The 27,327-nt window shown below is 32.6% G+C and overlaps 1 protein-coding gene across 50 annotated transcripts in view; it reads right to left on the bottom strand.

Annotated features, from left to right (window-relative positions):
- Mhc (myosin heavy chain) overlaps window positions 1-27,327 on the bottom strand; it is a 99,053-nt gene that overhangs the window by 6,897 nt on the left and 64,829 nt on the right. For 30 of the 50 annotated variants that reach the window (XM_081750893.1, XM_081750870.1, XM_081750903.1 and 27 more), the window contains exons 21-37: window positions 24,822-24,948; window positions 22,711-22,920; window positions 20,041-20,169; window positions 18,625-18,768; window positions 18,279-18,379; window positions 17,270-17,471; window positions 14,162-14,218; window positions 11,587-11,840; window positions 10,251-10,329; window positions 7,904-8,149; window positions 7,050-7,246; window positions 6,357-6,706; window positions 5,002-5,242; window positions 3,921-4,062; window positions 3,059-3,370; window positions 2,390-2,557; window positions 1,746-2,018 (exon numbers count right to left, since the gene is read on the bottom strand). In XM_081750893.1, coding sequence (XP_081607019.1) covers window positions 1,746-2,018; window positions 2,390-2,557; window positions 3,059-3,370; window positions 3,921-4,062; window positions 5,002-5,242; window positions 6,357-6,706; window positions 7,050-7,246; window positions 7,904-8,149; window positions 10,251-10,329; window positions 11,587-11,840; window positions 14,162-14,218; window positions 17,270-17,471; window positions 18,279-18,379; window positions 18,625-18,768; window positions 20,041-20,169; window positions 22,711-22,920; window positions 24,822-24,948 — 3,232 coding nt within the window. Of the gene's footprint in view, window positions 1-1,745; window positions 2,019-2,389; window positions 2,558-3,058; window positions 3,371-3,920; window positions 4,063-5,001; window positions 5,243-6,356; window positions 6,707-7,049; window positions 7,247-7,903; window positions 8,150-9,217; window positions 9,297-10,250; window positions 10,330-11,586; window positions 11,841-14,161; window positions 14,219-17,269; window positions 17,472-18,278; window positions 18,380-18,624; window positions 18,769-20,040; window positions 20,170-22,710; window positions 22,921-24,821; window positions 24,949-27,327 lie in introns of all 50 variants that reach the window. The other 20 variants (XM_081750899.1, XM_081750900.1, XM_081750901.1 and 17 more) reach the window with 1 other exon arrangement.

Genomic DNA, 27,327 nt, shown 5'->3' with positions numbered 1-27,327 from the left:
TCATTTGCGACAAAAAAAAAAAAAAAAAAAAAGTGGAAATTTTATTTCATTTGAACATCAGCATCCATCTGGTGTTGGATTTGTTGAAACATATGGCGATACATTTCCTTCAATGTACAATCGGAAATTTGAAAGAAAGAAGAAGAAGGAGAAAAGTTTGAACAAGATCATACATTGACATAAACTTCAGAAATGTAACTCGAGCTGTTCTTGTCAAGTTTCCAATTTGTGTTGTCAAAAGAAGAAGACGAAAAGTAAACAGTCCAAATGTTTAGTTTTATTTTGTTTGTAGTGAATTTGGCAAAAGTTTTAAAAAGATAAATAGGCACCAATTATTAGTCTTTATGAGCTGCATCTAATAACCCTTGCTTTCTTAATGACATTTCGTGTGCAACGGAGAGGAAAGCTTGTTAAGGAATAATTTATGGGACTTGGAACGCATACATTTTGCGTCATTCCTTGCTTCTGTTACAGAAAGTTAATTTTGGACTCTTACCATCTTTTGCATTAAGAAAAGGAACCAGTTTTAAAAATACCACTAAGTTTTGCCAGACTTGCAAATTCATTCTGGGGGAAGGAGATACTTATCATTTATACACGCGTAACTCTATAAATGTATAATATACTAGGTACACCGAGTTCTTTCCAATATTTTCTTCTTTCGGAGCATTTTGACGAGATTTAGTATATTAGTTCATTCCTTTATGAATATTAATATATCATTATTATTTTTTTTTAGATATCTCTTAGAGATTCTGACTTCTTGACACTATAAGAAGTCAAGAGTGCCATCTACCGGAGAAATATGAATCAAGGTATGCAATTGAATATTTCTGTAATGAAGATATAAGTATTCAGTTCTTGTATAGTGGTATTAATTCTAAATCCCAGTCCAGGCTCCCACTCTAGTATCTTAGTTCCTAGTTTTTCTTCCCCATTCAGAAAGGTGTGTGGAACTATTGCTACACTGCACCTACTTTACCGATTTAGTGATCCCGCTTTGATACCTATGTAAATAGACACGGATCCGCTTTTGAGCAGAACACTCAAGACTCAGATATAGAGTGCAGACATAATAGAATAGCGTTTTTGAAACTTGTGGTCTCTTAGATCGAATATTAGTTCGAGAGAAAAGATACAAAAATAAATAAAAATTTAAGTGAGTTGCGTATCACGCTATATAAACTTGGCAATCTCAAACAGGTATACACTATACAAATACAACTTAATAACATAAAAATATACGAATTTTAATAACTTATATAGATGTACTATAAAATATTTTTATTTTTTCTAAATGTACGTCCTTAAGGGAATTTTAATTAATGCTATTTAAAAAATATAAATATAGTGGTATGGTAGTATATGCTCGATATATATAAAAATAAATTAAAAGAAATTTGCTTTCGAAGGGGAGAGGAACAAAGTGATCCGTAGAACATCCTGAATAATAAAAGTGGTCCTTACTTGAAAACAAAAAAAGTTCGAGAAACGCTGTAATACGGCATTAAATCCAACTGCTAAGATGCTTTAGTTTCTTGAATTGGCAATAAGTATATTGTGTTAAAGCTATAAGTTGAAGACATATACACTTCATGCTTTTCACATTTTCTTCTAAGTATAAATGTGACTAGTGAGTTTTGATTCAAGATACTTCTTAACTATTTTTGAACTACTTTTTAGAGGACGTGAGAATTCCGTATAATGTTATCTTGTAAATAAAACTTCAGACTAAATATACTTACAGCCTCTTCAATCTGTCTCTTGTATGTCTTGATCTTCTGTTGCAATTTGTCAACCAAGTCTTGCATGCGTTCGTGGTTCTTGCGGTCCTCTTCTGCCTGGAAGCTCAATTCCTTGATGCGCCTCTCAGACTTCCTCAAGTTCTTCTGGGCATCAGCATGGCGTCTCTGTTCACCATCAAGTTCATTCTCCAGTTCTCGTACACGCTGTTCCAATTTCTGGATTGCCTTCTTGCCACCCTTGAGAGCGTTGTTCTCAGCCTCATCAAGACGGACCTGCAGTGCAAAACACAAATTAAGTGTCATATACGTAGGTTAGGTTCGTAATCGCATCAATTAAATTTCCTAGGCATTTTATGTTAAGTCTACATTTATAATAAAATCCATGATACTCTTCATTTCAAATTAGATATTCACCTTAGTTACATCTTTGTCAAAGATCTGATTTTTTGACTGTACGACTAAGAAATTAGGATACTTTATATCAGAAGGATATTATTTGACATGCAGGTGAATATCATACATTGATACCATTATTTCTAACCCTTGATTCTTAATATACCTAAGTAATTTTTTTTATAAAGAAATGAATTTGTGCTTGCGATCTAATATTATGTTATTGATGTCAATTAAATTATTTAACCCACCTGGAGTTCCTTGATCTGTGCTTCAAGAGCCTTTCGGAGCTTCTCTTGTGTTTGTGCGTGGTCTTGTTCAGCTCGCAATTCGTCGGCCAATCGAGCAGCATCAACCATGGCCTTCTTTGCCTTCTCTTCAGAATTCTTGGCCTCATTCAACAACTCATCGAGATCGGACTAAAAGAACAAAATGTTTGCTTCAGTAAACACTTATTCAGCATAGATTGTACATTCTGCATTGAACAATTAGTCATTTTGAAATCTTTAGCTGATTTTTGTATGCTATTATATTTTTGGCATCTTATAAGTCATTGTTATATACTTATAGAACAGTCTAGCATGCTTTAAAATATCTTGACCAGGTTAAATTATTGTTCTTTCAGCACTATATGGAATTTATTTATCTTGCTGATTTTAGTGCCAATACTTCAACTCTCGAAGGAAATTAGAATTGACAAACGATTATTATTTCACATAAAAAAGGAACAGTCTTATGATTTCCCATTAAAAGTCAACTTAAAATTTGGAAGAAATATCAAGGTAAGCGTTCTGTTTGTAAGCTTATTTCGAAATTTATTCTTCATTTTGAAATGCACTTAATATGTTTTATGAATAAATATATATTATTAAATATTTAAGAGGGATATAACTATCCTTATTCCAAGTGAAGTTACTTACGTGCAGAGTCTGAAGTTCGGACTCCAACTTCCTCTTGGCGGCAGAGATGGAAGTATTCTGGGCAGTGAGTTCGTTGACTTGTTCGTGGGCATCGCTGAGTTCTTGCTCGGCTTGCCTCCTGCCTCTGTCGGCCTGTTCCAGGAGAGTGCGGGATTCTTCGAGCTCGTTCTGCAGGGCGTTCGCTCTCCTCTCGGAGATTCCAAGCTGCTCACGGGCATCATCGCGGGCTCGCTGCTCTTCCTCCAACTGAGTCTGCACGTCCTTCAACTGTTGCTGGTATCGCTTGATGTTCTTCTGGGCTTCAGCATTAGCCTATAAATAAGAAGGAAATGACTTTATAGATGATGTTTAAGGTACATCACGTAACTGAAAATAAGGAAGAAAGACATAAAGAGCTCTAAACTTTTCAGGCCGTTTAACAATTGGAAAATGGATAATTATTTCAATATTGGAAATTTTATTTAAAAAAAAAAAATAATGGAAATTTATGCTTGTAGTTCTGGTTCTATTTTGAAGCTCAAATATGTCATTCAGACTCTGAATTAGGTTAGAATTCAGTTACTTAATTAACATGAACACGATTGTGTTTCTCTTTCATTAATTATCTTCTAGTCGTCTAAATTTATTTTGCTTTTTTTTATAGTTTAAACAATATATATAATTTCAAAGATGAGATAAAATCAAATTTCAAATATGCAATATTTTGGCAATAAGTCATGAAAGAAATACTAAGAAATTCGAAAATTATTTATATTTACACATCACTACTGTCTCTGATGCTCATATAACTAACTATGAACTATAAGACAAAGCTAATGTGATTTTTCAATAGAATGAAGAGAAAGAAATAAGAGTTCGTTACCTTGTTGGCATGGTCCAATGCGATTTCCAGTTCGTTGATGTCAGCCTCCAGTTTCTTCTTCATGCGCAGAGCTTCAGCCTTACCCTTGGCCTCGGCTTCCAGGCTGGCTTGCATGGAGTCCAGAGCACGTTGGTGGTTCTTCCTGTAAGATTCAAAGGAAATAAAACGTGAACTTGTTGACTGAACGTTAAGAAATAAGCAAAGAAAATTCCAGAAAGAAAATTAACTGTCATACCAAGCACAAAGTTTTGTTTGTAAGTATCTTTAATTTAATACAAGGAATTATCTGAATAACAAACACCGATGGGTCTGTAAATAAGAAGTGTCCGTTACTGAGAATTTACACAAATTTTGATTGTTTACAATAACAAGTTTTCTTCTCAAGTATTGTGAAATGTAGTGCATGGGTAGCAAGTTTTCTTCTCAAGTACTGTGAAATATAGTGCATGTGTAGCAAGTTTTCTTCTCAAGTACTGTAAAACAGTGCATGGATGGCAAATTTTCTTCTCAAGTACTGTGAAGTATAGTGCATGTGTAGCAAGTTTTTTTCTCAAGTACTGTAAAATATAATGCATGTGTAGCAAGCTTTCTTCTTAAGTACTGTGAAATGTAGTGCATATGTAGCACGTTTTCTTCTCAAGTACGTGTCACTCCCGTGTAAAAATCCCTTAATTCGTATCTGACTGTACAAAAAATAACGCAATAAAAGTAGCAACATTATATTATTAAATACTGAAAATGTAAGTAGAACTCACCGATAATAACGGTTATGGAAAATATTTTCTGTCAACTGTACTATATCACAGATTAAGTTTCAAATTGCAGAACGTATTTTCTGTGCTAAATATATATGAACTGAGAATAAATAGTTCCTATCTGTTTGAAGAGGTTACTAGAACGTTGCGAGGAAATGAAGACTGTCCGTGTAAGTATCTGATAGTCCCGTAAAGGAAGGGTTTTATCCCGTAATATGCATATATTTTTGCCGGGACAAAAACAAATTGTATTGTGAAAGTATCTGTTAAGGGGGTTCACTGTATATGCGTATTTCACAACTGTAGACATTTTGGGATTGTCTCACCTTGTGTTTTCGAATTCCTCTTCCTTCTCCTGGATGCGTCTGTCGATCTCCTGGCGTACTTGAGACAATTCCAGTTGGCTCCTGAGTACCTTGTTCTCTTCCTGTTCCAGAGCGGCTTCAGCCTCTTCCAAGGCGGCCTGGAGTTCATCCTTCTCAGCCTCCAAGCGCTTCCTTGCCTTCTCGATTTCGTGGATGTTTCGGCCACCCTCTCCAATTTGGTCCAAAAGGTCCTTGACTTCATCTGTGAATTGTAAAAGATTACACAATTACACTTCATTCAAATCACCGTCATAAAATTAAGATTATTCTTTTAATCAAACCTGTGTAAAGATGGAAACATAAACTTAGAAAAGGAAGTAACTTAAATGCAGTATCTAATTTTGAAAACATTGTCTTGTCGTAAATATAATTCTTATAAGTTCATTATTTCATCCTATAAGTTTAAAGACATAAACTTGCTTCGTCATAAATTTTTATCGAGAATTTAATTAAAATTTTAAGGTGTACGATTAAAAGGCACATTGAAGTCCATTGGTGCAGATAGCACTTAACTTTCTATTGTCTGTTTGCTTTCTGAATAACGATTATTTATGACATTTTATCAATCATGTTCATTTGCTGCCAAACCTACGTTAATTTACAAACTATCCAATATATACATATACTTTTTCCTCAGTACTATCGAAGTCAGCTTCTTTGAATTAATTTCTAACTTTAGGAACAAAATTATAAACTCTTATACAAATTTTCTACGATTGGGTGAAATAATAATATGCATCATATGTTTAATGTTGATGTGTTGGGACATTGTAACGCTTTGTATATGATATACTTCTCCTGTTGATAAAAGAACGGCCATTTTCAAATTAATGAACCTATTTTTTTATTTGCTTTATTTTTGATAGGAAATCAGAGTGCTGTATTTTGAATAAATATTAAGTGATATGCATAAGCGACTACCTGTGAATTCTAATTACATAGTTCTTTGCATACGTGCTATTCCTATTCCTAATTCTCAACCTGTTCGTCTACTTCGGGTCGTAAATATTCGTTTGACATTGTCCCTTTTTGGATATAGGAATAGAAAACCCTATATAGGATATAGGATATAGAAACAGTACACCCTGCTTCTGCCTAACTGGCTCCACCCAACTACGTTACAGTAAATGAGATAGAACCTACCTTCGGGCAGAACACTCAGACATCAGACATATGTTACGAACTGATTAAAAAATGTAGTCTTTCAGTTCGATTTTTTCATTTGAATTTGAAATAGAGTAAATGTTCTCTAATGTTTCTGAAAACATATTAATAAGAAAACTTCGAGTAAAAAAATGAAATTCAAATGATCATACCAGCCAAGTTCTTGTTCTCCCTCCTGACGGCTTCAAGTTGTTCCTGGCCCTCTTCGTATGCTCCCTTCAGCCTGAACAATTCTGTGGAATAGTTTCGGCATTCCTTCTGAGAAGCATCCAACTCAGCGGCCAAATCATCAACCTTGAGTTTCCATTCGCCGATGATCTTGTCGAACTGCTTCTGCTTCTTCTCAGCCTGGTTGGCAATAAGCTGGCAACGGTCGACTTCCAGTTGCAAGTCCTCAACCTCTGTGGCTAACCTCTGCTTGGTCTTCTCAAGAGCAACAACCTTCTGGTTCAGGGACTCGATGGTTTCCTCAGCCTCTGCTAGTCGCGCCTGCAACTTACGCCTGTTGATAAGGAAATAGTGATGTTCAATGTTAGAGGTTATTTCTCGTAGTATAGTAAGTTAATAAAAATTGCACTGTATTTGTGAAAAGTTTTTAATTTTATTCAGAGCGGTTCAGAAATTAACTTCTTCACGTACAAATTTTGAAGAGTTAAAACAACACTTTAGTCCGATCAGATGAACATACAACAACGAACTTATAATGTTAAATATATAGAAGAGTAATGCACCGTTTGTTCCTTAAAGAAGTTAATGGTAATGATCTTCGTCAAATTCTCAACGGTCAAATGAAAACATCTAAACAAGATAGCGTAGCTATACAAGATAAAATTTTGTATGCTTACTTGGCTTCCTCGAGCTCTTCAGCTCGTGCCACGCCCTCGGATTCGTATTTAGAGCGCCAGAGTTGAGCCTCAGCGTTAGCCTTGGAGAGTTGTCTCTGGATGTCAGCCTTGCCTTCAGCCTCTTCCTCAAGCTGCTCACGGATGTTGTCCAGGTCGTGCTCAAGGTTGCGGAACTTGCCCAGCAAAGTGGCGCGTTCCTGTTCAAGTAAATATGTGATATTTATACATTATCCTGTTGTGTTACACAATTATATAGAAAACATGCTGTTAGTTTTATACTTTTAATATCTTCTCAGAATTTAAATTCAACAGTTTATAGTTCTTGATCCCGGCACGAAATATATATCATCATTGATAATAATACTAATAAAAACCTTGATTTAACAACTAGCATCTACGGTAGAAATTACATTTCAAAGCTACATCTATAAATTACTGGTAAGCTTAAGTCAAACATGAAATAATAATAACTTCTAGAAAAGGAATTAATTTGATTGGTATGATTACTTTCTAATTTTGAATCACTAGAAAGATAGTGCCAGAAATGATAGCTTTTAAAAAAAGAATGCTAAGGATAGCGCTGGTATTTTGTGTGCTATTTCAAATACAAAATTTCTTGTGATGAATCAGTGTGGCTTCATTTTGCTCAGTATGAGATGTTTTTGGTCTACATTGCTAGCTTCAAGATTTATCTACTTAATCACAAGCCAGTTATTATAGTACAAGTATTACAGCAGACAGAAAGCAGAAGACACTGCTTCTTGGGAATTTAATATAAGTCAAAAGAGCAACATTAAAACTTGGTAAATAAAGATGAAAGAATTCATTTTTATTTATACTGAAAATATACATACCCTGGACTCCTCATCAGCGAGGCGCTTAGTATCCTCAAGCTGAGTAGTGAGGGAGATCTTGAGCTTGCTGAGTTGAGAGACTTGAGACTCGGCCTCCTCCAGCTGCCTGAGCAAGTCAGAGTTCTCAATGGACAACTTCTTCTTGGCGGCATCGAAGTCATTCAGAGTGCGGTTGGACTCATCCAATTTGCCCTGAACTTCATTCAGTTGGTGTTGCAGTTGCTTAGACACCTTCTCAGCGGCAGCCTGAAAACGCAGTTTTCATGTAAATATTAACTTTATCTATGGAACACCAAAGACAATAAAACGCACTATATTTCCATTTTTGTATATTCCACTGAAATAGATTCCTTAAAATTTCCTTCAGACTTTACAAATAAATTAACTCAAGTTAACGCTTTTTATAATCCTTTTTCATTTAACAATGCCTATTTTTTTAAAAAAATATAAATACATTTTGATAATTTAACTTTTGTTTAATACGATATTAACAATCAAAAGAATTTGAGAGATATTTGTAGTCGCGATTAGAAAGAAATATCAGCAAATAACATTTTTTTTTTAAATTTTAAAATCTAATTTATTTTCATTATAAATCATTTTGACGTAACAATGAAAACATGCAAAAGCACATTTACATTTAGTTAATGAGACGAAAGCACTGATTGGTATTTTATGCCAATTGAAACATTGTTAGAGTAGGGTAAACATTAATTATGAGACACATAAGACATGCCGAACACGTAATAGGACAATATTAATTTTCGCAGTTACAATGCTGAGAAGTAATTTGAATTACTTGCTCGATGTTACACACAAATTATAGTTAATGAGCTATTCTATAGATATATGGATATCTTGTAATGGTATAATGAAATAGAAGAAAGTTCATTAAGTTTATGATGTCATTTTTTTTTTTTTTTAATTAGAAGAAGATAAATCCATCCAATGTTGGTCTTACAATTTTATTACTCTTAACAGACAGCATACTGTTGAGATCGAGTAAGAAATCCACTTGAATGGATATCTCTTTCCACACAATTTAGTAATTTTTTTATTATGTATTGTTCATGAAATACATATTTTGCTTATTATTTACAAAAGTTACTTCCAAAGTCCCATGACAATAAGCTTATTTTCTGTTTTTCCTCTGTTAAGCTGTTATTCACACAAAATATCATTATTTCAATTAATTTTGCACTAGTTAAACAACGATTATCAGCGATATATAACCTGCTCGTTTCAAAACAGCATTACGCTTAGAATGTTATTATTATAAGAGCATCATTGCTTTTCTGAGTACACGCGTTTTACCTTCTCGTTACCCAAGTGGTCGACGCCAGCTCGCAGATCGTTCAGTTCAGCACTCAACTGAGCCTTATCCTTCTCAGCTCTGTGGTAAGAGAAAGGGACAAAGAACATACAATTCTATGAAGAGGAATACGCAACTAGGTTAGGCTAAAGGATCCCCAAAAGAAGGAAATGTTACTTTCTTTATGTAGAAAAGTACACGATTTCATCTTTAATTCTGGGCATAGCAGTACTTGATTGCTGATACACAATTTCCGAATAAGGAAAGAAGAAGGAAAAACACTGATGAGTTAATATTCAAGTGTGTTTGAATACTTGTGGTATACATGTAGCCGAATTGAATTGGTATCGTCTAGCTACTATTGTAGGATAATGCATCATATTTATAACAATTTACATTATTATATACTGTGGGTTTAATGTGGGAGAATTCGAAATTACACTTGTTACAGTTGCAAATTAAATTGAACTTCAATTCTGTCGTTCCTCATTGTTATAATGGAATGAAGTTATAACGGAAAATTTTTCCTTAGTTTTGAAAATATACATCACTGTGATACGAGATTTCAGATTCGTAGTTGAAATCATTTATTTCCAAAATTTAATTGATGAATGTGATGTTAGAAAAATATGAAAAAGTCAATATTTTATCACGTTAAGTTGTTCGCATTCCCAGAAATAAAGAATAAAATTGTTTTTTCAGGTTATCTTTTTCATATGAAATAATTTTGTAATATCTTTTTCGTCAGAAATAAAAGACAAGGGACTACTGTCTACTTTTATTTTTAGTTGTCTGTCTCAAATATAAAAAGAAATATCTCATAAGTTTTTTTCCCTCAGAAGTAAAGAATGAAATGTGTACATTTTCTTTTACAAAATAATAATCTACTGGGTTGATATATGCTTACTCTATATACTCATATGAAAGGGATACTTGTACAGAACAATGGAGACTATCGTCGTGCGAGTGGAAACAACGGCCAGTTGAAGGCGTCATGCGAAGTGGAGGTTGAGGACATAAACACATTGTTTTTACCTTTTCTCTTGCAAGTTGGTCAATGGCACCACGGGTATTGTTCAGCTCATTCTGAATTGCAGACCTGTCATGCTCAGCCCTGTAGTGAAAGTGTTAGTACATCAGTATTACAATTTCAAAAAAAGCTTTTTATTTGTTCAATAGTGTCCTTTCAGCGCCTTTTAAAGCGTAATTTGTGATGTAAAAGTAGAGAAAGCAAAAAATGCATCTATTACCTTAGAGTGTCAGTTACTGTAGCGTTGAAAGATAGAAGCAGCTCGTAAATGCAAAAGCGACAAAAAGTGATTCAAAATATGGCTGTGAAGAAGAATTGGAAAAAAAATGGAAGGAAACTGAAGAGGAAAGAATAAGTATTGAAAATAGAAAGAGAAAAGAAAAAAATATTAGAAATAATTAAAAAGAGGAAAAATATCTTGTTAGGACTCTATGAGGAAAAAAGTATTTTGAGAAATATACTATAAGATTGGTTGGGGGAAAATGAGGAAGAGGAAGAGATTGCAATTGATGCAAAGAGGATACGCCGAAGACGAAAAAGTTAATAAGGAACATTTTTAGCATGGAAACTTCTCAACTTGTGCCATGAATGATCTACAAATGATAGCAGGATTGCGTTGGATGAAACAAATGAAGTGAGACGTTAAAATCAGAAGCTTTTAGGGGGAATAGATAGGATTTTTGTTTTTTACTAAGCTTTATTGAAGTTTTTCTTTTTTGTTTATTTTTACCCAGAATACATCAATGGTAGCTGAACACTTATTAACTCTCTTTTGCAATGAATAATTCCCAATGAGTTTTTGTACATTTCTATATTTACTTAGGATTTTGAAGTAATTTAGGAAACATAACTAAATGTCGCTAAAGAAAGAAAGAGAAGAACAAAGAAAACTGAGTATGACATTCAACTAAGAAGAATTTGGTTTCGAAAGGATCATTGTTTTCTAAGTTTTAAAAAAATGTGATGATTGAGAAATGGACAAATATTTAATAGAATCAAGATTTGAATTCAAATAAATTGATTTTTTTTTTTTCATTTTTTGGATTAGGAAATTGTATCACGTGAAGATCTGAAGCTGCATATATGTTTCCTGGTGACATATGATTATTTATCATTTGTAATTTTTTACAATATCTAATAGACTAATTACATTTTACTTATTGTGTCAAGATAAACGACAAATAGCTTCTCTCTTAAAATTACAATCCTGAAAAAGAATTTACTTTCTGTAAGAAAAGTGACTTGATGAAACTCTGGTCTTAGCTTTTCCCAACCTAAATTTTAGGGGAAAAAATTAATAATTTCAATGTTATAAGCTCTTTGTGTTTTCCTAATACTTACTTGGCCTTCAGCTTGTTCAATTGGTCGATCTGCTCGCCCATCTCAGCAACGGCATCGTTGTGCTTCTTGCGGAGGTTAGCAAGAGTAGCCTCATGCTGGATGTTGGCTTCCTCAAGGTCCCGTCGCAACTTGGCCAATTCAGCTTCTCGCTTCTTGTTGAGTTCGATTTGGGCAGATGTAGCACCACCGGCTTCTTCAAGACGTTCACCCAATTCCTCAAGCTCACGAGCCAAGTCAGATCGTTGTTTCTCAGCCTAAAAGATAGGCAAAAGTTCAATATGATCAAGTAGCATGTTCGTGTTTCAGTGAAAACTAATAGATAGATAGGTAGATTTTAATTTGTTTATACACAATAGTTTTGCCATACATTAAAATATAATACAGTAAATGCAACACAGGAAGTGCATACATATAAACTCTTATACTAAAAGTTTATATCAAATGATTTCTAATTGAAGTGGTCATTTCAAATCTGCATTTCAGTTCTCATCAACACTGTAAAATTGGTGCATTTACAGCAATTTCTTGACCCTCTGTGTGAAAGTGTTACTATTCAATTTCATATAGTGATGTGGTAGTTTGTTGTAAAGATTAATAGAATTGTTTGACTGGATTTTGATGGCCGAAATCCTGGAAAATGTAAATGTGTAGATAATCCGGAATTGTACGAGTGAAAATCTGCAGTGCTTTCAAAAATATTGTGTGAATGTATTTTGGAAACTATTTCCAAACTATACACAGATTGCACAAATAATATGTTCAGACTTTAAACAAAGGTGTTATAGGCGCAGTAGGAGGTACATAAGACATTTTCTTAACATCTTTTTTTCTGCAGAGTGAAAATAACTTCTTACTAAAGTAGGATTTTATGAAAACGTAATTTTGTTTGTTAACAGCGAATGAAAAAATACATGATATGCAATTATGAAATTGGTGGTTGATAAATAATCTTTTATTGAATTTACGAAATAAAAATTGCAAAAAATGGCAATTAATTTACGAGAATTTGTTTTTAAGTATGTAGCGTAGTTAAACTGTAATAATATATAGTTTTACACTAGATCAGTGGAATGTAGTTGATGTACCGTATGTGAGGTACTGTAGTATTACTGTGTTGAAACCTACTTTTGTGTTGTATTGAATATTAGGGCTCATGTAGTATAGAGTATTAATCCGTGTCGAAATTTTATGAAAGCACCTTGTTTGCAATAGTACTATCAACGCAGCAAATTCATTATTATTTATGTTCTTTTGCAGATACTATGTTTACCATTAGAAACAAAAAAAAAAAAAAAAATAATAATAATAATAATACTTGTCAAAGTACTCTCAAGTTCAAACAGGAAAGAACATTTTTGATTGTCGCATTTTTGCATAAAATAGTTTTTAATTATTTAAGGCATTTTAAAAATATATTTCTTCGTAATCTAATTTGATGTTGTATATATCATTTGAGTATACCTGTAAAGTATTTCTAATAACACATTTCAAGTTTTGTGAAAATAATGAAATATTGCAAAGGAAATAATTCAAGTGAAATTCCAAATTATTTTCTTAGTGTATTTTTCAATGTTGCTTACTATTTATGTTCCTTGTTTAATATATTTCAGAAAACATTTCATGTTTTTCTTTAGTATGCCAACTAACGAGGAAGTCTGAAATGTTTAAATTCGAAATTAAACAAGGAGAGTTTTCCAAGAATGGATGACTAAGCTTTCTTTCTGACTTCATCGTTACGAAGGCGTGGAAGAAAGAAGAAGAAAAAAACATTGAGACTGTGTCCTCATTTGCAATTGAACTGAAATACGGATCTTGTCTGAACACAAGCTGCACCGAAATAAAAGTTGTAGTAAACGCTGTGTGCGCTAAAAATATTTTACATGGTGCACAATGCATTATTGATCTAAAGAACTGAACATTTGTAGTACGACAATGCCTTCTTACATTTGTTTCCAACAGTATAACTAGCAATTAGAAGGCAACGGTCTGAAATTATGTCGAGAGACTTCTGAAATCGCATTGTCTACATTCGAAAGTCGAGTGGGTTTTTGTGATTCAAAGTGCCAATTATGAGACTCGTCTAAAATAAAATTTAAAAAAAGTACCTTTTTACTTGTGATAGATCTTCCATTTATGAGTGACTGACTACTAAAAGTGCGGTAAATTGTGCGTAGTAAGCGCAGTTCTGCTCTAATTTTGGACGACGTCAGAAATTTATAGCTGCACAGCAGTAGATATGGTATATACAGGTATGTGTATATGTACACAGTAGGAGTTCCAAAAATTCTTTAAGCGACGGAAAATGGTAATTTCTTGAGAGAAGGCTACAACATGTGGAAAATGCCAAGACAGCGCGTAAGTAAGAAGCGGCATAGATATAGTTCTGCGTGTCTCTGTCTCAAGACTCCCAATTTGGCAGCAGTTTCTCTAAGCGCTGACTCAAGTTCCCGATTTAGCTCAGCTGACATGAATATGTTTTCTGAAACTCGGTACGGAACGTTTCTAGGTTTGAAGAAAGCTTTTTGGAGACTGTCTAGATGAATTTTGTTTTTAGAAAAAGGTGCTAATAACTTACCTTGGCGCGAGCTTGCCTCTCAGCCTCAACTTCTTCCTCAAGTTCCTCAATGCGGGCCTGCACAAAAGAATTAAAAAAAACAAGATTTAATAATCAGATTTCATTGCAAAAACATACTAACATTACAAAGAAAAAAATTTGGAAGCGTAAAGATTTTATAACTTATATTTAATTTAATAGCTATAGCCATAAATGGCTTTAGTTTTATTGTGGAGAAATCATGTAAAATATTTATGCCAAAATTATCGTCATATCTTTAATGATAAGTTAATACAGTGTTAATGATAAATTTAATATAGAAATAATATACAAAGAACCTTTAAGATACCACTAATAAATTCAGGCATTTTAAAAGGAAGTTATCAAATTTATTGTTTGAGTATTTTTTTTTTATTATGTCGTTTTGGAAAACATTGAGAACATGTATATAATAAAGTTTTGTCTAAAGTGCTAATGGACATGACTTGAAGAAATTATAGAGAATTGGTAATGCATTTCGTTTATTTGGAAGTGACTCTAATAATTAAAATCTGTAAAATTCTTTAAAATCTAAATAATATAGAACCAGATAGATAAAATTTTGAATCATAGATGTCATTTTGATATAATTGTTGTTTATTATCAAAAATGTTTTAGAAAATATGTTGTCATGTAGAAAATACCGATTTGTATAAGATCGTTTTATTCGTTCTGTGTAATAATAAATAACAATTAAATATTTAAAGGTAAAATGAAAATAAGGCAAGAGCATACGATGGATGAAAAATGATTTACCTATGAAGGAGTGAAAGATATAAGAAAAATGCAAGTTAAGTGAAGATTGACTACCGTAGCTTATTGTACTAGATATGCATATTGTCTTTAATTTTCTACAATATCAAAATCCTCACGTCGTAGTTTTTGTACAAGAAAGGATTTGAATAATAATAATAATAATAATAATAATAATAATAATAATAATAATAATAATAATAATAATAATAATAATAATAATAATAATAATAATAATAATAATAATAATAATGTTCGTTAAAAGTAACTTATATAAACAGTACATCTTGAGTTCGTATAATATGACGGTATACATGGGGTTTCCATTTTGTTTCCGTCGATAAAACAGCAATACGTGTATTTTCGAGACTAAGTTGAAGAACACGTGGTTGATTACGATTCGCAATTTTAATATTTCCTAATGTAAGTTATCATTATTATTGGCTCAATTACTGAATAAATCGATAATACCTTCCCAAAAGCAAAGGGAGGAAAAAAAGAGAGAATAAGAATACTTCATTATATCACACCTGTTCAATGAAATTGCCGAGGTGTCACCATTTGTTGTTTTTGGCTTAGCTAAAGGTGTTAAAAGCAATCTTTGGCTCTTAACAATTACACGTTCTTTCTCTATAAATAGAAGGAACTATTTCGTGGGATTCATTTATCAAATTCTGTCTCTCGAGCAAGATTGTATGTATTAGTCTAAAAATAGCAAGGAATGCTTTATTGAAAAGAAACGAAGTGGTTGTTATCATAATTAAATCTTTCGTTTTGGAACAAAGGTTTACAGTTGAATGATAAATATTTTGAAAGCTTTTTTTTTTCTTCTTTCTTTTTTATTTCTTGCATCAGACTGCTGCAGATTGGAATATTTCCTAAGGAATTTCAAGAGCATTTCTTTAAATTAGGTCAAAGCTGTTTGCTTCTTTAGTCGTGCTTCGTTGTGGATATCACCAATTATACTAATAAATGTTTCATTTTTTTTTAAAAAAAGGAAATTATCGTTACATTTCTGAAGGTTATGTTTAAAAAAATAAAAAAATAATTGCTTTATTTTGCAACGCAAAGCTTTACTTGCATTTATCTTCTTTCTTCTTTAGCGTAAAAGACAAAACCATAGTACTGTATTTTTAAAAAGTTACGTTTTTATGTGCAATACACATTTCACGTGATATAGAACAACTGCTCTAGAATTTGATGCGATATTCTTCGTACGTAGTGGTAGAGCTATATTTTGTAAACTTGCCAAGTTGGGTTGTTGCCTTAGGCTGTCAATTATCGACGGGTGATGACAAACTAACTGCTAATAAGGCCTACACGAATATATCTTATCATCGTTTTTCGAGTACCTTATTAGACTGTGTCATCTATATTATTAGTTAACTTTCTGAACGATGTGATGTGAAATACGTCAGTGCTAGCGGCTGAATCCATTTTCGGATGATGTCCAGATTTATATTTGCTGACTATGCTAGCTCACTCCCTTGCAATATAGCTAGTTTCGCTATTTTTTTTTTAAAACTTTTTTCAGTTCAATGTATAGTATAATAAATTTAGAAGTGTCTGCTAACTTTTACATAGAAAATCAAGAATGACTCCTGTTAAACCAGCTATTATATATATATATTTTAAAATAATATTTCTTCGCTATTTTCTTGTGATTTATTTATTTACTTAGATCTTCCACGTTATGTTTATTATGATAGGAACTGGGGCTTTTCTTGATGCTGGGAACAGTCGCGTCAAATACAAGAATTTTAATTATGTGACCTTCATTTTCTTTTCCTTATCTATTTCTATTGTAATAAGTAATTAGCAAATATAATATATACGATTTATTCACTATGACACTTTTGAAGTATCTTTAAGATTCTTCCTCAAATCCTGAAATATGATGATTCTATCTATTCAGGTACCGGTTACTTTCTTTTATTTTTTAACCTATTGCTGATTAGCTAGTATTAGAAATTAAACTATGTTAATTATGTCTGCAGTTTCATATAGCAACTTCAACTGCAATGCTTCCGTAAACGACCTTATTTAAGTTAAATTATATTTTCATTCTTAGGACTTGTGTACATATTGTTTCAACTTGCATTTTTAAGGTAAACGGCAAATAATAGGTTAAATAGGTAGCTCTTTAGTTGATCATTCGAGAGTTCTCTAGGTTTTCACTTAAGCAAACATTTCATGTATGTCCCTGAGTTACTTCTGTCTATTCGTATTTTGACAGTTCACAACTGGGCATAAATAATGATATGTGTATGAGCTTTTATAACTAGATCACTGATTTCGTGTCCAATACTACATTTATAGTAATAACATTTATGTTACCTGCAATTCCTTAATCTGCTTCTGAAGCTTAGCAACCAGAGATTGTTCATCCTCCAACTTGGCGGTCAAGGAAGAGATTTCCTTATCCTTTCGCTGGATGGTCTGCTCCAATTCCTTCTTGTTCCTCTCCAAGTCAGCAACGGCCTCCTGGGTCAGTTTCAAGTCGCCTTCAACCTTTCGCTTGCCCTTCTCAATGTCACCACTGTATACAAAAAAATTATATTTGATTATCTCTACACCGAAACGATGATCAGATTACTAAGTTCTAGAAACTACAGTGACAAATCATTTTATCAAATGTTGTCTAAGATTTTTTTTTTTTTTTTTTTAAATTTACACTCCTACCTATTGCTATAGTATGGGAAAATATTTTCTGATTTTAACTATTCAATAATTTCTGAACAGTATTTTAAGGCACCTATTATATTTGCTTTAGTTTCCTTTAAGATTATATACGCGTCCTATTTGTTTCAAGTTGAAGGTTTCATTCAAAGGGCGTGATTTAATATTTAACGGGAAAACTGTAACATTTTTATATCTGCTAATCTCAGCTTTAATATGTAAAAATAAAGAGGATATCTGATTAATCTGTACCTTTATCCATATTTTAAAATTTTTTTTATACAATTGTATCCAATAAATCAAGAGAGATTGTCACTGTTGTGCTCTTAATTTTTGAAAAATCAAAGAATTAAACAGATGTTTAAAAAATCAGATTATGAAGTTTACTGGTAGTAACGGTCAATAACATCAAATATTAGCGCGATTGGGTAAAAATATTTACGATTTTACTGGCATTACTTCATTATCATTTAAAAATAAGCTACTGTAATTTTAAATGACTTATAATTATTGTAAGTAATTTAAACATTTTAAATTGCAAGATGTTTAAGAAAAAAAACTAACCTCAAAAAAGAAATCAATTTTAAATTTAGGAATGTTTGAAATGAAAAGCACACTTAGAGAATACAGAGGAGAATATATATAAAAGACAAGAAAATATAATTACCGGAGTTTCTTCTCGCGTTCCAAGGAATCCTCAAGCTCGTCCAATGTCTGTTCCAGTTTAGCCTTAACTTTGTTGAGGTGGTTCACCTTATCTTCAGCAGCCTAGGAATGTTGAAAGTGTTGTTAATGAAGATGAACTGACTAATAGTAGCATATTTGTAAAGTTATTACTATTTTTTTTTTAAATTTGTGAATTTCTGACTGAATAACATTGAATGAAATTTAATTTTGCCAACTAATTAATCAATATTATTATTTAGTTTCTCTTCCTATTTTATTTGTTATATTTCTTTAATGACAAATAAAAAAAAAAAAAAAAAAAAGGAAAACTTTTGAACAGTATTTACCTGCAAATCCTCTGCAGTCTTCTGGTTCATTTCACCCTGGTGTTTCTTTTCCTTGTTCAGCTTATTGATGAGTTCATCCTGGTGAGCAATTTCATCGTTGAGGTTCCTGATTTGGTGGTCCTTGGTGGCCTTATCTTGTTCGCTCTGTAATTTGAATAAAGACATTCAATTAGTATTTTCAATTCTCTTGTTATCTCTTAGTGAGGTAATGATATAATACCAATAATTGCCTTGTTGGTCTCAATTGAGTTTTAGTTTATTTCTCATCTTTCAAAATCACTTAGTGGTTTTTTAACTGCCAATTTTAAAAAAATGTTAGAAACTCAAAACATATTCATAATATATATTATCCAGAAACATTTCAATAAGTTTATCATAATTGTAATCGTTTCTCAAATTACTTCAGTTTTTCAAAACTTATATTATTATTGTATTGACACAATAAAATTAATACTTATTTACGTTTATAATATTATTTATAAAGAGAGTTTCATTATAAATAAATAATGTCGGTTTTTCATCTACTATACATGGCCATGATCACATTTTACGAATTAAATTATATCTTGACTTGTATTCTTAATACGAGTAATTACTAGATATCAATAAATTGACATTATATGATAAATAATGAACGGAAATCTTTTATAACGTGTTAATCTTTAGATTTCAAAAGTCTTTTGAAAACTATAAAAAATATGTTCATACGGACGCAAGTTATTTTAATTTTAAAATATGACAGGAAAACACGTTATGTTACCATATCGTACACAATAAAACTTTGTTTTCTTTTCATAAAATAATCACTTTAAAATGTCGTCTAACGTTTATGTAGTAAACTATAGCGCACGTTTGATAGCTTCCATGCAGGAGCATGTAACATTTCTGTCACAGTTTCTCTGCTGCGTGTAAGCATCTGAAGTGTTTATTTTGGCACTTCGTTTTTAATGTACAATGTTTGCTTTTGCAAGGAGCACTGTGTCAAACTGAACTGTTTTCCCAAACAGAGATATTTTGGGAACGTGACGTTTGTTACCTTTTCCCGAAATGGTCGTCTCTTGCTTGATTTAGTTCACTTCGACTGTAAGCCGGCTTTTATTTGTTAAACATTTCAGCGTTAAATCAACATTCTTCACAGGAAGTTCAAAGAGTTATGTAAGATATACATTCTAAACTAAACGCTCGCGGTAGAGTGCTGTAGTGTAATTCTTTCTTATAACGTTAGGTTTTGTTTCCTAGTATTTGATAAACCGTTAAAAGATAAGTTGTGCGATGGCTCTCAAATAAGTCTTGCAGTATCTTTTTCTCTCAAAATTATAAAAATGCCTACTGCTTAGGTTTTTATTTATCGTTTCAAGTTTACTTATCATGGATTACGTTCGCTATAGTTTTAGTTATGAGAAGATGAAAACGCACCTTTTGAACGGCCAATTCCAGGTCCTCAATATCCTTCTTAAGGCCAGCAATTTCTTGCTCGAGTTTCTTCTTGCCCTGGAACAATTGGTTGCGAGCATCCTCCTCTTGTTGAAGTCGCTCTTGAGTGTCCTGTGTATAGAGAAAAAATAGACTACGTTAAGTTTCTTAAAGATATACTATATCGAATCAAGTATACTTTTATTATAATTTTCTCATTGTTTTTTTGTCTTATTTCCTTTAAGAAATAATTAACTGGGAATGGTTTGTATAAAGCAATCATATTATTAACTATATACAATTTAATTTGATTTTGACCCTCTGTATTAGAATAAAAAAAAAAAAAATGTGAGTTCAGAAATTAGTCAGCTACAAATTTCTAATTCAGTATAAAAGAAAGAAAAAAATCATTCTAAAGAATATTAGAATTTTAGTTAGAAATTCTCAACAGATTGTCTTTTGTTATTTCTGTCAGTTACGGATTTTGAATTGGGATTAGCTGCGTCTGATTTGCACTTCATTCTTTGTTTGTTACTATTGTGCGTAGTTAAAACGATTGTAGCACATGGGAAGAAAATAGAAAGATTTTGAAGGAGTTTATATTTGGCGTAATTGTTGTAACATCAATAGTCCTTTAATATGTTTTCTTTTCATCGATCCATTTATCAGCTTGATTCCCTGCACACGAAAATGGTAACGTTAATAACGTCTACATCTATTAACGTAATAATTTGACTTTTTGTTTTTTCATGTCAATAATGTAATTAAATTCTATCAAGTCTCTTTTGAACTATTATTCTTAAATATAAATTCACGAAATAAACTCAGGAATTTTATTAGGCTGTACAACTCTTTTATTCATACTCTGTATGCTGACTAAATATATGTATAGCTTTATGTGGTACTTCCTCTATCTAAAGAAATTTTTGAAAAATTTAAAGAAATCCAGTAGTTACCCGCAAGAGTTCTTCAATCGTTTTCACAGAACCCATTCTTTCAGTGAGGATAAAACGGTATTTGTTTCGTGTATGTATAAGTGTATAAATCAAGAGGTGGGAACAGCGAGTCTTCCTCTGTCTCCCTCCTTCCCTTCACCACAGAAGCTTGAAGACTGAAGTACAGAATTCGTACGCTTCATATCTCTGTGCGTGTCCCCCTCCGTCAAAGACGACTCAGTTGCCGTTTTCTGCCCACGCGCCAAGGATTATGATGTGTTGGTTACGTTTGGAGAGAAACACACCACTTCTTAACGACTTCTCTCAGTTTTTCCCCCGTTTTCTTCGTTATGGTGTGGCTGGACGAATGCCAGAGGCGGCAGCTGGCGTATAAAATCAACATCTATGCGAAGAAAACTTATGATTAGGCTGGGCCTGCTCCGTCCGACCTTTGTGCCAAATAAACCCCACCTCTCTAACGAGTTAAGAACCAGGGGTCTGCAATACATCATAAGCACCCATCTTACAGGCTCTATGCTTGGCTCTTATTTACTCCAGTAATTCGAAAAATCAATGTGTGTAGGCGGTGTTCGTTAAGAATAGAACTTTTAGCGCTTTTATCACAGTAACAAATATACACTTGGGTATGATACACTGTGGTTGTAGATTAAAAGCTAGAGTTAGCTTTTCATGTGTAAAGTAGTCTTCAAAATTGAAGAAGAAAACGCTCTGCGACAAAATAAACAACAGAGACGACTTTTTTTCTTTTAATTTTTTTAGCGGACTTGCGGAAAAATTGCATTTTTGCGTGTGCACTCAGTAATATCCGGTTTTACTCCCAGATGCCATATATTATGGGTGGGAATGGAGCAGAGCCAACTACATGGATGCAATCTTACTAGTGTCACGTTTCGCCTTGGACTTCTTAGAGTCAGTCGCCCTATAAGGATAATAGGAGCAGGAATTTCTTAGAAGTCCTTTCTATTTTCGCGTGCTTTCAGCGTGTGTGTTTCCTTTTTAAAATAAATAAATAAATAAAGTTTGTGCATTATATTCTTAAGTTGCATTCAGAGAAATATTTTCTCAGTTCAAAAGCACGATTTTTTTTTTTTTTTTTTTTTTTTTTGCATTCTTTTATAACACAATAGTGGAGCTAATTTGCATATTTCAGTGCGTTTTGTTACACTATTAATGGTTCTTTTTTCTTAGCTGAAGGATTGTATGTGGGTAGTTTTTCTCCCTGTTGGAATTTTGCTCTAAATTTAAATCACCCTACATTCCACAACAGCTGCCGTATATTGGGTGTGACAAGAAATGAATCATATTCTGGCGCAGCTAAAGTCGTATACATGGAAGTCCTACCGATCATTAAAAAATGATCCTTTTATACTTAGAAAAACTTACTTACTGTATAGCTACCCATAAACACAATTAAGTACTCGTATAAATTTCTTTTATTACGCATTATGAAAATTTATTATGCAAAATGTAGTGTGTTTCCTTTTTTAAAAAATGATAAATTTTCAATATTAACTCGAGGATGTAAAATAGCATTAAAATGAGAGAAATAACTGTTGTTTCTAATGTCTAAGCTTCAATAAATATTAACATCCTTGTTATAATTTCGGCTTATAAATTCAAAAGTGTCATCTGATGCAACCTAGTTAATATGACAAATTTGATTATTTTTCGGGAAATTTCTTGGAATAATAAATAAGTAAATAAATAAAATACTTACATGAAGCTGGGCCTCCAGATCAGCCTTTTGTGCCTGGAGCTTAGCGGTTCTCTCGTGTACATCGGACAAGGTTCCCTTTTCGCTTTCCAGTTGATTGAGAAGTTCTTGTTTCTCCTGCAGAATCTTAGCATTCTGGACTTCCAGCTCCTTGCGAAGCTTCTCTTCCTTCTCAAAGGCCTCCTGTGCCTTTTGGGCTTTTTCTTCCAGTTTCTGTTGTGTGTTATCACAGCAATCCATTAGATCACAACCTTATGTACAATTGTCACACAAAAAATTACAACAAAAAAAATCCTATATTTAAAATTTTCTTTTTTAAAAAATCTTGAAGTTGTGGCCAGCGGAGAGAAAGAGAACCGCGATTGGCAAGATAACAAGAAAATTGGTAAACCGCTTTTTCGGTTAGATAAAAATCGGTTCCACCGGAAATGAGGCTATATATATATAAGGATAGCCAACCGGTGACTTGGAGATACGAACAAGCGGGTCGGAGCGTTTGGGGATGAGGAGTCGATCCTAGCAACTGAGGAACTGCTTCGCTAAGAACTTCCAAAAATTAGGATGGTGTAGGCTGGGTGGCTGGCAACGTGACAAACACTGCTTCGTTGATACTAAAAATGTAAAGGATTCTCAGCCAAACTAAGAAGAAATAAAAGGACTTTGTGGAACCACGTATCGTAGCCATTCCAGCATATTAATAAGTACGACATTTTCCTCCATAGGAATGAAAAAAAAAAAAGTAAAGTTTTGAAGATTCTTTGTAAAATTCCATTATTTAATTCAGTGTCCTGCATGTCAAGGCAGAATTTTTATCGTTGGTTGGTCTTGAGTTTAATGTACTCTTCAGCACCAAGGTTATAAGAGATGTGAGTCTGTTATTTAAGGTGGAATGCGTTCAAATTTCAAGGCTCTCTCATCGGGAATCGAACTCGGGACCCCATGCACAAAAGGTGCATGCGCTAGCCACTATAGCCATGGTGTTTTCTTGTATTCCTTGCACATCTCTCCTTTAATCATTTTCCGGAAAATTGAATCAACCTCAGTTTGCATTGTGTTTTACTGGTTTAAAAAACCGACTAGCATGCAGCTTTTTTCGTACTTTTGCGTAATTTTGCAAACTTTCATTAGTTACTCTACATAAACCAGTGAAAATTACAAAGTCTCATAGGTGATAGTTTAAAAAAGAAGAAAAAACAAGAGAAAATGAAAGAAAACGTCCAAATTAAAAGACAAATATACCATCAAATTCAAACCTTCGAAATTACAAGTGAAAATTTAAAGTATGACTATCTAACGAAATGAAATTTTAAAATCATTAAAATCAAGACAACAGCTTGAAGTTTATCAAAACTAAGATATGGTCAGAATTTGAATTGTCATCTCATTATCAAGTTTTGGCGTTGATCCAAAATATAAGTCAATTAACATTCTCCTTTAAATGCATTAAAAACTAACCTAGAAAATGTTTGCGTTTAATATATTAATTCTATTGAAAATACTCTTTAAGATGTTTAGGAGTTAAAATTTCACTAATTTATCAAGAAATGAAAATTTACATCATATTCACTATGAAAAACTTTGAGCCTTTGTTTTGGATATTTTCGGTAGAAACCATGTATCGGTAATTAGTATATGAAATATTAAGTAGATATGCAATTTTAAACTATCATTTGAGTTTTTCCTCTGTTCTTCTGAAATACTTATTAACCCTTATTCTTAAGGCAAAATACAAATACAAAATACAAAGATAACATTCTTTTTTTAAATATTGCATTTCTTATCTTTTAGGAAAAGAAGATTCTATGTATAAAACAGTTTTTAATTTCATTGAATTTACGCTTCAGGATGTCAATTTATATGACTAAAATATTTTCGTTTTAATTGTTTCTCATTTTTATAAAATTTCCATCTAAAATGGAGCTATACTTCTGTACATGATATCTTCTATTCAAGAATAATGTTCATTTATTGCAAAATACGTAGTTTCTTTCAAGTAAGAAAACAAATGAAAGTTTTGCTCATTTAAGTACTTAATAATTTTGACTTTCTTTTCTTTTCTTCATATTCCTTAAAGATAAAGGTCTAATTATTGTTTCCTTTCGCATTCAACCCACCTTGATCTCATCCTCGACTCGGGTGACGTTGAGCAGAGGCTTGACCTTCTGCCACAGTTTCCACCATGGCCAGGTTCGGAGTTGGAGGTATTTGCGCAAGTTGCGCTGTACGACCTGGAGGGCAAGTCTGGAAAGAGAAAGGTTAAATACAACCTACGTTGTTGACGCTGTAAATATTTGTATTTCTAAAAATAAATAAATAAATAAATAAATAAACTATTATCGAACAAGTGTGTCCTTACACTTACATTTACGCATGATACGTATATACGTGTCTCAAAAATCCGATCTCAGGGAATATCGAAATGTTGCAGATTTAGACTTCACATAAGTAGAATAGTGCTATATTACCATATAGCGTTTGTTTCAGGTTGAACTGTTGGAATAAACTAAAAATTGAACTATTTTTGTTGATTTATTTACTGTCTTGAAGGTAGGAACGTTAAAATAAATGAAAAATTGATTATTATTTTTTTTTTTTATTTTTACAGATAAGAACGACGGAATAAATTAAAAATTCATTTTCTCCCTTGCAGGTAAAAAATTGGAATAAACAAAAAAATGAACGTTTTTGCAATACACAACGAGCTTTCCATTCTCGTATCGACACCTAAAAGACTAAAGAGCAGTATCACTTTGAGGTTGTTGCCCTAACGCTTTTCATATCTGAAGCGATGTAGCTATTATTCTACTTATTCAACTATGCGTATTCTGAATCTGCAACAGTTTTATATTTCTTATGAGACCGGACTTTTGGGATACCCTGTATAAATATAAACAAATTAACAACCAGGTAATTGTAGAATAATTACAACACAACACTAACAAAGATAAATTATAAGAACTTTTGCTCAACGCTTTATCAAATTGGATGAGGAAGCAGTAGGATGAAGAAAAAATATAAATAGTTGTTGAGAAGAATCCAGGTGGGCGCTGTATTGAAATACTTGTCTGTTTTCTAATTTTTCTTTCCTTCTGCATTTCCTCCGTCTGATAAAACATTTAGCGAAAGTTCGTATTGTTTACTTTCATTTGTCTTGTGTAATAATGCTTTTACTACTATGATGATGACTTTCTAGTACATAATTTTGTTTACCGTCCCCATTAGGGATTTATTTATTCCAAAGGTCAACCACATATATATGTAACTAAACTTTGAAATTACATCTTTCAAAACTTAATTTTATAAATATTTTTCACCCTATGTCACAAAACGTTTTCGTATACTATTCATCAAAATCCTTCGAGTGCAAGAATTTTAAGAATAATTTTAATTTCTAGCTTTATAGTATCTGCTTTTTATGCTTTACGTTATGCTATTTTCGCCATATGTCCTTATGCAATATCAGCGTTTAACGCGCACCAAATGCAAGTACGTTACATACAAGGCGAAAGAGAGTAACTTTTTAAGTAATGCTGTATTTTCTTCGAATAGCTAGAATTCGTTTTAAGAAAAAGAGTAAATGCATAGTTCTGCTCTGAAAATATGGGACTCAAAAATGAAATTAAATCTTTGAGTTTTACGTCCCACGTTTATGCCGGTTAGGCTAAAGGAGATGGTGATGATGAGAGATGAGTGAAATGGTGGAATGGAGAAAGTAGGAAGAAACGTGAGAACCCCGAGAAAACCCACGCACATGGTGTTTGTCCACCACAAAGTTCAATTGGCGCGAGCTGGAATCGGACCAGGGACCCCACACATCAGAGATGAATGCTCTACCACTGAGCCACCGCGGCCCCAATTTGGAACTTATGTTTATTATTATTATTACGGTATTATTATTATTATTAGTTATGAAGTTCATAGCAAATTATATCGATCTATAAATCAAAACCACAATAAAATAAATAGTAAAAAATCTATATCTATTCATCCTTAATTTTACACCTTGTATTTATATTATAACAAAATTTAAGATACTAGTAAAGTTTAAATTCTAAATTTTAATCGATATTGAAGTGAATTTTTGTTTTTAAGATGTACATAAGAGAAGATGAAACCTAAATATTTATGTAGTATTTAACCTATGAACAAGTCTCTTTTCAACACTAAGGCTGTCAGAGACATGGGTCTTTAATTTAAGGTGGAATCCAAACGCAGTAGTGAGTTCAAATTTCAATGCTTTCCCACCAGGACCACATGCATCAAATACGCGCGCTAGCCACTAGATCAGCGGGGAGAGTTACAGAATTTTTATATTTATGATATTATTTATTTGCTCAAACGTAGGTCACGTTGATCTTCAGCGCCGAGGCTATATGAAACGACCTACAATTTAATGTGAGATTCTCACCAAGAATTGAACCATATCCACCCAGATATATTGTAAGTAGCTTTAAGAATCAGTCACGAAATATAAGAAATAGAAACTTTTTTTTTTAAATCTTGTACTAGTAAAAGTATATGGCTTCATACGGAAATAATAAGATTCTTGCAAAATATTTCAAAATAAGGAAATGAATGAAACAAATATGAAAGAGCAACGCCTTTGACGCTGCCCCTGTC

This window comes from Thermobia domestica, chromosome 3 (assembly GCF_964235325.1).
Source record: "Thermobia domestica chromosome 3, izTheDome1.hap1.1, whole genome shotgun sequence".
Lineage (NCBI taxonomy): Eukaryota > Metazoa > Arthropoda > Insecta > Zygentoma > Lepismatidae > Thermobia > Thermobia domestica.
Note: the sequence above shows the minus strand (reverse complement) of the source record. Positions and strands in the feature narration are given on the sequence as shown.